The 15,000-nt window shown below is 38.0% G+C and overlaps 3 protein-coding genes across 3 annotated transcripts in view; 1 reads left to right on the forward strand and 2 right to left on the reverse strand.

Annotated features, from left to right (window-relative positions):
• Window positions 1-78: 78 nt before the first annotated feature.
• On the forward strand, window positions 79-9,454 carry LOC145476062 (lysosome membrane protein 2-like). Its single transcript, XM_081455329.1, has 6 exons — window positions 79-253; window positions 6,410-6,483; window positions 6,580-6,634; window positions 7,330-7,518; window positions 8,408-8,448; window positions 8,972-9,454. Exons 1-6 carry the CDS (start codon window positions 149-151, stop codon window positions 8,988-8,990), a joined length of 483 nt encoding a protein of 160 aa, XP_081311455.1. The 5' UTR covers window positions 79-148; the 3' UTR covers window positions 8,991-9,454.
• On the reverse strand, window positions 4,658-6,384 carry LOC145476060 (uncharacterized). Its single transcript, XM_081455328.1, has one exon. It carries the CDS (start codon window positions 5,818-5,820, stop codon window positions 4,876-4,878), a length of 945 nt encoding a protein of 314 aa, XP_081311454.1. The 5' UTR covers window positions 5,821-6,384; the 3' UTR covers window positions 4,658-4,875.
• An 893-nt stretch (window positions 9,455-10,347) lies between the features above and the next one.
• LOC145476056 (short transient receptor potential channel 4-like) overlaps window positions 10,348-15,000 on the reverse strand; it is a 9,113-nt gene continuing 4,460 nt past the window's right edge. Inside the window, exons 4-10 of the mRNA XM_081455323.1 lie at window positions 14,356-14,827; window positions 14,040-14,238; window positions 13,587-13,739; window positions 13,094-13,132; window positions 12,487-12,525; window positions 11,808-11,924; window positions 10,348-11,425 (exon numbers count right to left, since the gene is read on the reverse strand). Coding sequence (XP_081311449.1) covers window positions 11,306-11,425; window positions 11,808-11,924; window positions 12,487-12,525; window positions 13,094-13,132; window positions 13,587-13,739; window positions 14,040-14,238; window positions 14,356-14,827 — 1,139 coding nt within the window. The 3' untranslated portion in view covers window positions 10,348-11,305. The remainder of the gene's footprint in view (window positions 11,426-11,807; window positions 11,925-12,486; window positions 12,526-13,093; window positions 13,133-13,586; window positions 13,740-14,039; window positions 14,239-14,355; window positions 14,828-15,000) is intronic.

Genomic DNA, 15,000 nt, shown 5'->3' on the forward strand with positions numbered 1-15,000 from the left:
GGGGGCGGAGGAGGGTAAAGTGACGTAGCTCCTTTAAGCTGCTACTTGATGCTTAACCCCCCCCCCCCCCACCCCCTTTCGACGGACTCTTATTGTTATGTATTAGATAATCAATCATTTTGGACATTTCCTAGACCCTCCTGTTGTTATGTCGCCTCCTCACTTCTATCAAGGCAACAAGTCTCTGGTGAAAGCAGTCCACGGACTCCACCCGACGAAACGTGCGCACGAAACATACGTCGACATTGAGCCAGTAAGTAAAGGGATAAACCAAAGAAGGAAGGATTTCATTTGACTAGTTGTTATTAAGAGTTCTTTTCAATTTGATGTCGAAAGCAGCCCTGAATCGCTCTGGTTTTGCTTTACTTCCCTCTTTGATTGGTTTCAAAACTCGGACCTCCTAACCCTGAACTAATCGTGATTTTTTTTTTTTTTTTTAATTTTTATTTTTTTTCAACATTTTGGGTTATAATACATACAATACAACACAAGACATAACACTAGTTACAATACTTACAATACGTCATAACTACAATAGATTACATACAACAAATTATAATTACTAATCGTAGCCTAATTATACCTAAAGAATATACAATGCGTTGTTTACAATAGTGCAGCTACCCAAATACAGAGAGAAAAAAAAAAAAAAAAAAAAGAAAAGAAAAAAAAAAAAGAAAGTAAGTTAGTGACATGCTGAGAAGGAGAAATTACAAATTAAGCTCAACTATTATTAAGAGATGGCATTAGTTTTTCCCACTTTTTGTAATGTTTATAAAGTTGGTTGTTTTTGGTAGCTATTTTTTTTTCAATGTAATAAACGGTTTTTGTCTTTGCTAAAAATATTGTTAATGTTGGTTTAATTTTATTTAATTTACATTTATAAATAAAAAACTTTCCTAGCAGTATCAAGTGATTCAGGATAATAAAGTCTTCGTTGTTGTTGAACACTCCAAACAATATATTTTCAAATGTCAAAGTGTCCAAAGATACATTCTGGTTTGAAAGCCAAGAAGAAAAAGCCCGCCAGAAGTCTTTTGTTGTATCACAATAAAAGAGCAAATGTTCGAGGGACTCGACCTCTTTCAAACAAAAGGTGCACATTGGTGATTCAATCATTTTAAAACGGAATAACCTCTCATTTGTGAAAATTATATCGTTTAGTAATTTATATTGGAACTCTCTAATTTTTGTTTCAAGTGTGACAGTGAATGGTAAAGAATAAATTTTTTTCCAGTCTTCTATAACCTCTGGATATTTGTCCTTCAACTTCCTTTTGGCGGTTGGAGGAGTTTGTTTCTTTGTTTTAAATCCTTTATACAAAAGTTTTGAAGAGGCTTTTAACAGATCCGATTTGGTTTCGTCGATATAAATATACACTGTATCCAAATGCTGTTGAGGATATAGTTGCTGATGTTGAATATGTGATTCTTTGATAATTAATCTCCATTCTTTTGGTATGGCATCTACAATTCCTATTAATTTGAAGTACTGGATTGGAGATAGATTCGCTTCCAACACTTTAGGGCTTTCAAGAAATTTACCCGTATCGGATAACAAGTCACCAATTTTAACAATTCCTTTAGTAAACAAATGTTTTTCAAAAAGAGATTTTCCGTGTATCACAATATTCCTATTATTCCAAATAATTTGATCTACAACATCCTCGTAGGTGGCTACCTTGAATTTCTTTAAATTACGAAATGCCTCTAGACACTCTTTGTAGAATATTGGAAGATGAACCGGTAGTTTACTAGTTTCAAAATCACAGAACAGGATGAGTTTTCCACCTATATTTCCAAAAAAGAAATCATCTAAAATAGTTTTCCAAGTGCTGTTGCTCTCTCCTAGATACTTTTTTAAGATCATCACTCTTTGAGCCGATATCATGGATTCAATATCAAGCATTTTTAGTCCTCCATTTTCAATATCATTGATAAGCGCGGTCCGTTTAATTTTATCGTTACCTTTCCAAATGAAACCGAAAATCAGTCTGTTTATCTCCTTGACAAGATCGTTTGATATTGAAATTGCAGTCGCTTTACTCAAAAATTTTGGAATAATGAAGGTCTTAACTATTTGAATCTTACCAATCAGGGTAAGACCCCTCCACTTCCACATACTCAGCGTTTTTTTAATAGATTTGAATATTGAGTCGAAGTTTGCTTTGTCTCGTGATGGTTTGTGATAGTCAAAAACGGTACCTAATATCTTGATTGATTTTCGCACTTTGTGAGTAAAGTCATTTTGTACTAGTTTATGTGGGCCGATACCAAAAACTTCTGTTTTATCGTCGTTAATTCGGAGACCAGAATGCAATGAAAAAACCTTTAAAGTTGTACAAAGTCGCGAATATGCATTTATGTCTTTTAGAAAACAAGTCATGTCATCTGCAAAAAGCGTGAGTTTGATCTCCACGTTTTTGACCATTATTCCTTGTATGGTTTTATCCTGCCTGATTTGACATGCGAGAACTTCCAAAGCTAAGATGAATAATAAAGGTGATAGAGGGTCACCTTGTCGTACACCACGATGGATACAGAAAAGATCTGTAGTAAAGCCGTTATTTAAGATACAGCTGGATATGTTTGTATAAAATGTTTTTACCCATTGTAAAAAATACGGTCCAAAATTGAATTTTTCCAATACTTTAAATAGATATGTATGGTCCAGAGAATCAAATGCCTTTTCAAAGTCAATTGCCATTAGAATACCTGTTGTATTTGTGAGTTTTGCCAATTCAAGTAAATCATCGATTGTTCTAACTGCATCAAATGTAGACCTTCCTTTGATAAAACCATTTTGATTATGGTGAATAAGTTCTGGCAGGATTGGCTCCAGCCTTCTAGCAAACGCTTTGGATGCAATTTTAACATCTACGTTGATCAGTGAGATAGGTCGCCAGTTCTTTATAAATCGTCTATCTTTATCTTTTTTCTCCAATAGGGTAATCATTGCCTGCTTTTGCGAAGTTGATAGTTGCCCGTGTTGGTGAGAGAAGTTTAGAGACTTTTCGAGATACTTTGCAACCACGTGCCAGAACGCCAAGTAAAATTCCACAGTTAAACCGTCACTTCCAGGTGTTTTGTTTTTCGGAAATGTCTTCAATGCTTCGTACAGTTCGGATCTAGTAAGTTGTTTATCTAAAGTCATTTTCTCTTCATCAGACAATTTTTTAGTATCCACTTCATTAAGGAAACGATCAATTGAATTCTCACCTAAATTATACGAGTCTCTATCATAGAGTTTTTCATAGAAATCATGAATCTCTTTCATTATTTCTTTTGGGTCTGTTATATATGAATCATTATCCACGGATAATTTCCGTATACATGTCTTTTTCTTTTTAGCACTTTCTAAATTTAAAAAATACTTGCTATTCTTTTCGCCCTCTTCATACCAACTCACCCGAGATCTTATGATTGCTCCTTGTGTTATATAATTATAATGGCGTTCGTATTCTGATTTGAGAACTTCTAAATCGCAGAGATTTTCAGCACTTGGGTGTTCGTCACATTTTCGCTGACACTCTTTTAGTCTAATTTCCAAATTTACCAGCTCTGACCTTCTCTCTTTTGCTTTCTTCTTACTATAACCAATCGTTTCATAGCGTATTTTATATTTTAAATAATCCCAGGTAACCCGCGGGTCTTCGATTTCTCTACTTTCGTCTGCCCATTCACCGATTTTGTTTCTAATTAGGTCTACATATTCTTTATCTTCTGACAAACTTGCATTGAATTTCCAAAAAGACGGTCCATAGGTTGAGTTCTCTATACCATTAATGTACAACGTAATGGCGGAATGGTCAGATCTAATAGCAGGGATAATATCGACCTTATCAACTTCTTCCTGTATATTATTTGATATCAACCAATAATCTAACCGCCGTTGAATCATTGGAGTTTTCTGTCTCCAGGAGAAACGTTTTAATTTTGGGTTTCTGATTCTCCAGATGTCTATTAGATCAAGAGAAAAACATAGATTTTCTATCTTTTTGGACGATTCTTTCAATTTTGGAGATCCTCCCGATCCATCCAAATCTGGGTCGCGGATAACATTAAAGTCACCACCTATTATTATTTTGCAATCAGTGTCAATTTCCAATTTGTCGAATTCGTTCTGTATTTCGTCGTAAAAGATGCATTGTTCGTTGGTCTTATTTGGCGCATAGATATTCAAAAATAAAAAAGATTGACCTTGAACAAGACCTTTTAGAATGATATACCGACCTAGATTATCTTGTTTACATACCTCAAATTTACAGTCAAGCCCTTCTTTGACTAGTGTTAAGACACCTCTGCTGTGTTCAGAACCATGACAAAAAAACAAGTCTCCTCTCCACTGGGATTTCCAGGTGTTTTCCACCTCGGATGTGCTGTAGGTCTCTTGTAGAAAAATTATATCAACTTTATCCTTCATACACCAATGAAAAAGTGCTTTTCGTTTATCAAAAGATCTTATCCCCCGAACATTTAAGGATAGGATACCAAAATTTAAATTAAGTTTTGTAACTTTTTAAGGACATATTTAAGTGAAAAGGCGAGCAGTTGCAGAGAATGAGATAGTAATCTTTAGTAGATGAGCTAATGAAAAAATTTGCATGTCTCTTGAACAAGAAAAAGGTAAAACTAATTAATATTGAAAAGCAAAAAGAAACAAAAGAAAAACATTTATAACACCTACAACTACAATTGAACATGTATGTAAAACAGTAGCCAGCGATAAAAGCTGTTAATTGCGCTACTAATGGAATAGGTCTTGCACGCATTGCGCTAACTAGATGACACGCATGCAGCTCCATTTTTAAGAACAAGTGTGAATGAGGCTTACATGTTATGAATACCTAGATAGAGAGTTTATGTTCCAAAGAAATTAGAAGATTCGTATACCCTCAATAAAAAGTTTGTCCGGCTCTGATCTTTTGAAGAACGCCGATTTTCCGTCTTCTTTTGCTTTTTTGAACTTAGGCATTAATTCCTTTCTGCGGTCCACAATTTCTTTCGGAAGGTCTGGCGATATTCCGAAACCAGTTCCTTTCAGCTTTCTTGCACTTGACATGACTCGCTCTCTGTCGGAGTATCGCAAAAAACGTGCGATTATTGGTCTTGGTTTTTCTTGCGATGGGTCGCGCTTGCCAATGCGGTGCACTCGTTGATACTCAGAAGAATCCGCCTCGCTGATGTTAAGTTCCTTCTGTATAAAGCCAGTTAACACCTCTTTGACCTTTTCTTCTGAGAGGTGGAAAGATTCAGCAATGCCGTAGAAGCGAAGGTTTTCCCGTCTTTGATACACCTCCATATACAACTTCTCGTTTCTTAAGGCCTCGATCTTTCCCTTGAATTTGTTTTCGGTGTTTACTGTACTTTCTTGGATAGTTTGTTCCAGAAGCTTTACTTTCTTCTTTAAATTTTCTATCTCTGTATTTGCGAACGACATTCCTTCATCTAACACCTTCAGTTTTGTTGTGGCGTCCCTGCTGAAGCTTTCAAACTGCTCAGCTTTATCCTGTAACTTGTTAACCTTTCCATCGACCACTTTCACAAAACCCTCAAGGATGTCCAATTTCTTTTCCATGTTGTCTAACTTCTGCAGAACAAGGTCTAGCTTCGGCATTACAGAATTAGCCAACTCCACGGCAGCGGCGGTTTTGTCTTCTTCGCTCGATTGCACCGTGTCAGACATGTGCAACTTGACTTTGGCTTTCTTCTCCAACGGTGAAAGGGATTCTTCTTCCGACGAGTTGGATACACTTCTCCAAGTTGGCCCAGTTCTCTCTACATGAGTTTTTCGTCTGAACTTTTCTCCTTTTTCTGCCATGTAGAGGCCTCCATATACGAATTTTGAGCGGAGCTAGCAAAAACACGTCTATACTCTACCCATGCTCGGCCCAATCCCCAACTAATCGTGATTGGGTCACACTCGTTTTCTCCCGCTTGGCTTCGGTAACATGTACTTGCTTTGAGTTCACACTGGCTAGCTCATTGCGTGTCTTTACGTTTGTTGTTAACTGTGTAACGTTTCGGCTCCAGAGCTCGCACCCGATGTCCGTGCATTTAAAATTCACTATGGCCGCCACGAAACAGGAAGCCGTCCATAAATTAATTTTTTTGCTCGACCTCTATTTTGATGAGACGTACTCCCTGCGAGAAAGAAACGATTTATGTAGTTAATTTTGAAGCGAACTTTCGTACCCAGGGTATAATGCAGTTGGTTCTATCAAGCTCAATCTACAAACGAAACCGTCCTGCCAGGGTTTCTATTGCCAAGAGAACTTCTAGTTTGAAGTTTGTGCGCTACTTCTGTACATGTAAGCTCTGATGCAAGCGGCGGCACATTGTTCACCTGCTCTACACACAAATCGTGTGCAACTAAACTTGATTTTCTTTGTTTTTTCTACTTTGAATAGATAACTGGCATTGTTATGCGTGCTGCTAAAAGAATTCAGATCAACGTTGATTTGAAGCCAGTGGATATTTTATCGTAAGTAAAATTTAGAGTGCACTTTAATACTTTCGCTTTGTTAAGTATGCCGAAGTCTTGTGCGCCAATTTATTTGTTATTTTGCTCTATTCGCAGTCAAACCAATGGGAAATTTAAGCCAGTCTTCCTACCCGTTATGTTTGCTAACGAGGTAAAGTAACTTTCGTCTGTTACATCTCTCCCAGTGAGAGTTTGCGCCGTTATGTTGATCACGAGAACCTCAGTAAGTTGTTTGGTTTCTGAGAATAGAAAAACTTCAAAATTGACAAGCACACGTGTTCGATGAAAGGTTGGGGGAGGGGAAGGATGGAAATAGACTGGGAAAAATTGAAAGAGGTATAAGAAAACTGTATATTTTTAGTTACTTCACGTTTTTAATTCATGTGCATTTGAACAGACTCCCCGCATGAACCTCAGTGGCAAGCTACAATCCCAGACAAAAAAGTTGGAACACGAAGCAAGTTATCCCCTCCCCCCACTTACAATGTTTATAATCGGGTGATTTTTCCCTTTTTGTTGAAAAAAAAAAAAAAAAAAAAGCGGCGTTTTCCAACATTGATTTGGGGGGATGGGGGATACATGTACGTGATCCAGCTCAACTGTCCCAATTACTTTTGTCCGGGATTGTAGTTCCAGACGGTCTATTCAGTAATTGTTATCTGATAGTTCCTGGCCTCGTAGTTTTTGATCGTTCTATGATGCTTTCTTTTTTGGGGAGCTTGACATGCGGTTCTCATTTGTAAATGTCTTGCATATCCATGAAACTCTCGGGTAATTCAAGGTAATGCTGTGGTCCGCATATTTACAATTTGAACATTTCGATTTTTATTTTTTCACTTTTTACAGAGTGCTTTGATCAGCAAAGACAAAGCTGCAGAATTCCGTCACCAAGTGTACCTTCCCATCACATTGACAAAAGTGGTGGAGTATCTCATGATAGCATTGGGCGCCCTGTTCATACTTGTGGCACTTGGATTGCTGTTGCTTACTTGCAGAAAAACGAAAGGCCGCATCGAAATGTGTCTTATTAACGAGGTAGATACTGTACCTTTATTAAACCTTTGGCCAAAGAACTTACTTATGAGGTTTTACGTTATTGGAGGAAGCATTAGCTAACACAAAAATGAATGAGAACGTTGATCATTTATCTAATTCATTTGTGCATTTTCTGTTGTTATGCGTCCTCCGGTAGCGTTATTCCGTGCTCGACCACCGTATACTGATAAATACGTACAACCATAGTTAATAGAGGGAATGGTTAAGAAGTCTGCAAAACATCAATGGAGAAAACAAACAAGCTAAGATTTATGTTGGAAGGTCTGTCCTTGACCCTGCACATCTTTTGTTTTATGCTCATTGACTATGCATGAATTATATAATCGCAATGGTCCTGTTGGTTAGTTGCAACCACCTTTTGTAGTTTGCCAGTTTTTGTGCAGGGTCAACCCCCAAAATAGCCAACAATAACATACAACAAAGAACTTTGCCAGCTTTCATAACCATTTCCCTCTATTAATACAACCGACAATCGCCTTCTTAGCTCTGACGGAAGGCTATCGCTCGAAACTACAGCTTCGCTAAAGGCCGGTTTCCATAATTATGATCGCTACGGCGCAACTTAGTTCCCAGGGTCTCTAAACAATCTCATCTTGATGAGAGACGAGACTAAAGACCCTGGGAACGAGGTTGCGCCGTAGCGAATATATGGAAACCTGGGAACGAGGTTGGCTACGGTGGTTAAATTTCCTTTATCAACTTATAAGTGATAAATAGTTCGGTCTTTCTACATACGACCGTCCTGTTGAATTTTGACAATGACGCGGTAAAGAAAGGAAACCTTTCCTCGAAGAATGTGCATCGTTCACCCATACAATGTAGCTCCTTGGGCATATTGAATCATGACATTTGCTACATCTCATTTCAGACTGACGGAGGTGACGAGAGAAGACCACTTGTGAATGATGGGTAATGTAGCTATGAGCTCTTTGTTTGCGAAATCATTTTGTACTGTAATAACCTTTATAATAACCTTTACCTTAGGCAGTGTTTATAGCATAAAGTCTAGTGGGGCCGAGCAAACCACTGGAACAAATTATTTAAATTGAACATAACATTGTTTAGAATCCCAACTGGCCGGAGGCAAACCAGTTGGCTATTCACAAGCGTGGCCGAGGATTTGAACTCGTGGCTATCGTGAAACAAATCCAGCTAGTTGTCAGAGCGGAGGTCGAACCCGGGACCGTTAGATTGCGAGTCCTACGTGCTGACCACTCGGCCACGCTGTCTCCTTTCTAGACTAGTTGCTCGACATTCTCTCCTCTGTTTAATTAATTCTCTGCATTTCAGGTTAAGCTTTACTTCTGTTTGTCAGTGAGTTCTTATACCGATGTTAGTTCGTGGCGTGCTGGCACTCATGACTTTGACCCGAATAGATGCTTAAACTTCAAAGCAATCTTTAAAATTTCATTGCATATTCTCTTTCCCACAGCAACAAAGTTTACACTTAGAAGACTTGTGTTCCCCCAAATCCCTAAGATTGGACTGGCAGTGGAATTGAACGGCGCACTCACGAGTATTAACGATACTATCTCGGTAGCTCACCTTGTAAGAATACAAAGCATTTACTTAGATTAAGCGTCAAGTTTGTGACACTCTGTACTAGCTTGCTACGAAGTGTATTTTTATTTCCACAAATATCAAAGAATATATACTTTAATTGCACGTTACAAAGTTAAGCAAAACTGCTATGGTTGAGAATTTGCAATGGTCAAATTTTTAGTAGCAGTTATTTAAAGACATTTGAAATGACAAATACATTTTTAAGGAAGCGGTTAAGAAAAAATAAAACACAAATAACAACGACAACAAGAGCAGTTAATTAAGTAAAACGTCATGTTACCAAGACAAGATAATGACTAGGCAAATAGCTTTTTAGTGTTCAGTTTAATTAGATGGATTTTGAAATGCAAGGTCGGACATATGCAATGCAAAGCGAGAGCTTTCAACTACATTTCCGAGCATGAAAAAAGCAAAGCAATTTGTACATCAAGTTAGACATTTATACTTCACATCAATATTTAGTAAATTGATAATATCCTTAACGACATCTCACCAACTTTTAAAGATTAAATTAAGGGGAATCCTGGGTATAATGGTACAAACTATGTAAGATAATTTATATTTAAAAATGTCAATAGAGTTTGAATTATCCATTTCGGCTGCAAAGGAATTTCCATTCTCTAATGGTCCGTGGAGAAAGAGAAAAATGAAAAATATCTTTAGTGTCCATTCTGTGATAAGATGCTGATCTGCTTTCACACCGGTGAAGTTTTTCGTGACTTACTTTTCCCATCAAGTTAGCCGGGCCATCATGAGTATCCCGTCCTAAAGCCCTAAATGTTTCATCACACGCCTGTGGTTAATAGTTTTTAAAGCAGAAGCGGGCGGCTGCCTTCTTTTGGACCCTTATAATGCTGGTCCTATGCGTACTTGAGACGAATACGGTTTATTTGCCATGACAACCCGTGCACACTACGATGTCAAAGACTTGCTCTGTAATACTGCACTGTAGAGAAACTTGCTTTAGATGTCGAGTAGAGTAGACTTGCGAGAACAGCGAGATTTGCATGTAACAGCTGTATACAAGGTTCTGGGAATCACGTAGGAGCGGGGGGGGGGGGAGGGTGGGGCATGAATAGCCAATTGAGTGTTTGCTGCAACAGCACGCAGATCCGATTTTATAAATAGCCTTACGCGAATGAGAACAGCAGTGAATTTATCTGATACTTGCAAGTTGTCCTTTTCGATATGAACCTCGGAGAGAAACAACAATTTAAACAAAGCAGGATTAAAACAACGTGACAACAACTGCGCACACAAGCTATCATTTATTTCCTTGAAGAAAGAATGAATGAAGGTTATATAGCCTTAAGCTCGAGCCAAATGGGAACGAGATTTGACTGAAGCACCTAGTTCACACTGGCGCTCTCGCTTCGCCTGCAATTTTCACATTCTCTAGTTAACTCTTGGCGAGTCTTGTGAGTGTCTGTTCATTTGGAAAACGGGAACCTGTTGAACGTTTTTTCCCCAATTTCACGTGCAATTCTCTCTCCTTTTTTCTTGGCCCAAGCTCGCCGAGATAAACAGAAACTAACGCACAACTCTTGACGTTCATTGCAATTCTCGGCGACTCCCGTTCTAGTTTGGCTCTTGCTGTACATTTTCTACGTATTTTCTATCGTATCATCGTCTGAAAAGGATTTCGATTCTAAAACTTTAAACAATCATATTCTAAATTCTAGGTAAACAGTTGTTTGCTAGAAAACTGTTTATGGAAACTACTAGTCTATAACATATCTTTCGTCAAAATGTAACGAGCGTTTGATATATTACTCAGGAAACCGGCGACCGGCCGTGGTTGGTATATCCGAACAATCATATTCGAAACTCTAGGTAAACGGTTGTATGCTAGAGAAATGTTTACGGAAACTCCTAGTCTATAGCGTATCTTTCGTCAAAATGTAACGAGCGTTTGATATATTACTCTGGAAACCTGATTTTCCTCAGGAAAAAATATATGGTAATAAACAAATCTGCAAAAGAATAACGGAAACCAAAACAAACCACAATAAACCGACCAAAATACTTATATTAACAAAAAATAATAATAAGAAGATGCCCTTGCAACTGTTGCAGCTTCTTTTCTGGCCAGGGTTTACTTGCATGAAAGAAACCGGCAAATCAAAGACACCCATATATGCATCTACCAGTATATTGTTAAAAGGAGGCGATCTTTAAAACTACGTTCTCGTCGATGTGAAATTTAAGGGTTATCGCCGGTCTTTCGATGTTCTGTTGCTTTTGCGGTGAGTTCTTTCCATCTAGCAGAATAACGGTCTTTCAGATAGTTCACGACCAGTGTTTTCATTACTTCCATCCGTTCCTGTACCAGAAATGTACAGGAAATATACATGTTAGAAACAAGTTTGATTTACAGTGTACGTGTGTAATTTAAGGGCTTGTTGGAACTTGTAGAAGGAGTGAGACGTTCGACATGGGTGCCTCTAGACCAAGATTCGAACTCGTTCAATTTCTTATGGAGCCGCCAGGATATGAGATTGATGAAGAACACAACGAAAACATAAAAGCAGCTAAACTCCCTAGGTTAAACCAGATACAATGCACTCTCACGTCTAACATAATATTCGATCGAGAGACAACTCTTTGTGCAGCAAATGTATAATTAGAAACTTGGCGGAAAAAGGTTTATTTTCTAGATCTAAGTATATTCTTTTTCAAAATAAAAACGAACATGAATAGCATACCGTTCTCATGAACGTTTTCTCCCTCGAGCAGCAAGTGCATCCAAACGTGCCTCTGGAGATACCACAAGAACGACTACATGTGCAGCCGCTACAGCAGGAGCAGCAGCAGGGAAAATGCTAGAACATTAATAAAAAATAACAATAATGAGCAGTTGATTTACATTGTTCAATGGCAACATGCACCCAACGTATGACAAGAGAAAAGAAAAGGTACTGGCAAAATTAACGGAAAAAGATAAATGGTCGTTACCCGAGATATCCAGTTTTGTCCTTCGTGAATTTCTCCCTGAATAAATGTACGTAAATGTGTTGTATTTTCACTATAGCACCACTTTTGCTATTGTTCTAATTTTTTTTAATATTTGCTTGTAGCAAAATTGGATTTCAGTAATACAATTTTTCATAGGTAGGATATTTGTTGCCACTTATTCATTTATCACAATTTTCTCCAAATTATTGCGCTGATCTGATGTCCTAGAGAATTTCGAACTTAATAACAAACAAATTTAAGAATGAAGTAAAGATAGTAAGGGGTTGCATATTTAGTATGCAATAATCATGCAGGGAAAGAGTGCGTGTTATTATATTATGCGAGTGACTGAGAGGGTTTGTTACTATATAAATTGCGATTGCTATATGTAACCTATACATGTGTACAGCCTCATTTGACTACACTGACCTCACGCTGTGAGTTGCCTTGCTCTGGGTCATTTTGCCTCTAAGAAAAGTAAATATAGCTATGACAGTTAAGCGATAAGTAATGTTAAAGAAGATGATCTTTTGAACGGAATAGAGATAATGCGACAGATTTTAAGTTGTTTATTAAAAAGACACTGGGGTGGGGGGGGAGCCTTCCTGTATAGGCCATTATAGGGAGTTCCCCCCCCCCCAGGCTATTATGGCGACTTTGCTGCATTAAGTCAAAACAGTGTCAAAATTATTACTGAGTATTCTCGCTTGTACACAAAATGCTCCCAGACATTTAAGATGAAGATATTCATTGAATTTTTAAAAAGAGCTCAAATACTGTAATTTGATGTTTGAGATTTTTTTCTACAAATTATTGCGCTGATTTGATGTCCTAGAGAATTTCGAACTTAATAATAAACAAATTTAAGAATGGAGTAAAGATAGTAAGGGGTTGCATATTTAGTATGCAATAATCATGCAGGGAAAGAGTGCGTGTTATTATATTATGCGAGTGACTGAGAGGGTTTGTTACTATATAAATTGTGATTGTAATATGTAACCTATACATGTGTACAGCCTCATTTGACTACACTGACCTCATGCTGTGAGTTGCTTTGCTCTGGGTCATTTTGCTTCTAAGAAAAGTAAATATAGCTATGATAGTTAAGCGATAAGTAATGTTAAAGCAAATGATCTTTTGAACGGAATAGAGATAATGCGACAGATTTTAAGTTGTTTATTAATGAGACACTGGGGTGGGGGGAGCCTTCCTGTATAGGCCATTATAGTGAGTACCCCCCCCCCCCCAAAGGCTATTATGGCGATTTTGCTGTATTGAGTCAAAACAGTGTTAAAATTATCACTGAGTATTCTCGCTTGTGCACAAAATGTTCCCAGACGTTCAACATGAAGATATTCATTGAATTTTTAAAAAGAGCTCAAATACTGTAATTTGATGTTTGAGATTTTTCCGAGACGCCACGATGGACCTAATGGTAATGTCTGCAGCACCTCTTCAAATTTATCACAGCGCATAACTTGCGCATGCATAACTCAATAAAATGTTCCTGTTAAAGACTCGTGACGTACCTTTTTACAGCGACCAGTATCACAGCACATACAACACAGACAGCACAGAAAATAATACAAAATGTTTAAAGGCACGGGGATTTCGTTGCCTTTGTCGATCCATTCCAGCCACATACGGGTTCTTGAGAATTTCCACTCTACGACAGCATTTTCCTGAGAATAGAAAAGATTTCACTTGAGAGAAAAGTGTATTGTGAGGGTACAAGGTTCAAGAAAACTTACACCAAGAAACGACAATGGGATTACTAGACTCAGCTAGAACTCGCTGGTCGTACCATGCCCAAGTAGTCTGGACGAAGTACTCAGTGAATTATCTATCATAATTGCAAATTCTATTTATTTTCTTTTTTGATTCCTTTTCTTTGTGTTTCTCTCTAAGGTTCTTTATCAAAACATCCAATCGCATTATTATTTGCCATAATTGGGTCGTACATTTCGCAGAGAAAAACTTACCATGATTCTGTCAAATGAGTTATTCATCATAGCGATCAGCATGTTTAAAGTTACGATGACGGTGCACACCACGTGGGCTATCATAAAAATGCGACCAAATGTGGACGTGAGTGAAAAGGCGGGATCTTCCACTGAGATTTTGTCTTCTTCCACGAGGCCAAGTAACAGCCAAAACATTCCAATGAAAGTGTCAGTGTGCCTAGAAGGAGCAATCCATAATAAATTTTAATCCTCTAAGTGGATTAATTTTGTTCAGTCGACACTATCATGATCTATCATTCTGTTAAATTAATGCAATATCTTTTGTTATACGTACTTGCCATAGGGATGAGACGCCTTGTAGCCCAGACTGTCGTTCAATTCTCGTAGTTTGATCTGCGAAGCAACATAGTACGAGTATATCTTGGCCACCCCAGTAGCAAATGCAATGTAGAGGAGTAGAAAGATGGCGAGAAACTTGAGGACATCTTTCAGCATTTTGTAAAGCGATAGCTGCAAAGGACCCAACACTGAATTGACTTGGAAAACGTGGGCTAAGTGGAAAAAGTTCATCACCGTGGCGCTGGCGTAGATTGTATCTGCCACGATAAATGCAGATTTTCTGGGCTTCCACTCTCCGTAATACCCCCATGCACTCAGCCACACTGTGTAAGCCAGAAGAAATGAAAAGACGATCAATGTGTCTACGACATTCCACCATTTGGAAATGTAATTGAAGAATCCTTGTCTGCTGGCCTCTAAGGCTTCCTGCAGGAATAGGCCCACAACAAAGGCAAGCACTGGATAGTCTGCGAATAAAATTCAAACAGAGAACAATTTTGGCCCTTCGGGAGAAGAACCTTTTCCCCAACGTAATTGTTGTTATAGCAAACGCCGCACTAATTCCGGCTACCAACTAATTTATAAAATGTTACTAGCACTGGCCAGTGTCTAGATTGTTGGTACATAACGTCAAGAACTG

This window comes from Orbicella franksi, unplaced genomic scaffold, assembly GCF_964199315.1.
Source record: "Orbicella franksi unplaced genomic scaffold, jaOrbFran1.1 SCAFFOLD_128, whole genome shotgun sequence".
NCBI lineage: Eukaryota > Metazoa > Cnidaria > Anthozoa > Scleractinia > Merulinidae > Orbicella > Orbicella franksi.

What these genes read in the sequence shown, in the direction of transcription:
- LOC145476062 (XM_081455329.1), top strand. Translation starts at nt 149, where the DNA reads ATGTCGCCTCCTCACTTCTATCAAGGCAACAAGTCTCTGGTGAAAGCA. An exon ending in AAGCCAGTGGATATTTTATC is followed by an intron (nt 6,484 to 6,579) that starts GTAAGTAAAATT and finishes CTCTATTCGCAG; the next exon opens with TCAAACCAATGGGAAATTTA. An exon ending in AAATGTGTCTTATTAACGAG is followed by an intron (nt 7,519 to 8,407) that starts GTAGATACTGTA and finishes ATCTCATTTCAG; the next exon opens with ACTGACGGAGGTGACGAGAG.
- LOC145476060 (XM_081455328.1), bottom strand. Translation starts at nt 5,820, where the DNA reads ATGGCAGAAAAAGGAGAAAAGTTCAGACGAAAAACTCATGTAGAGAGA.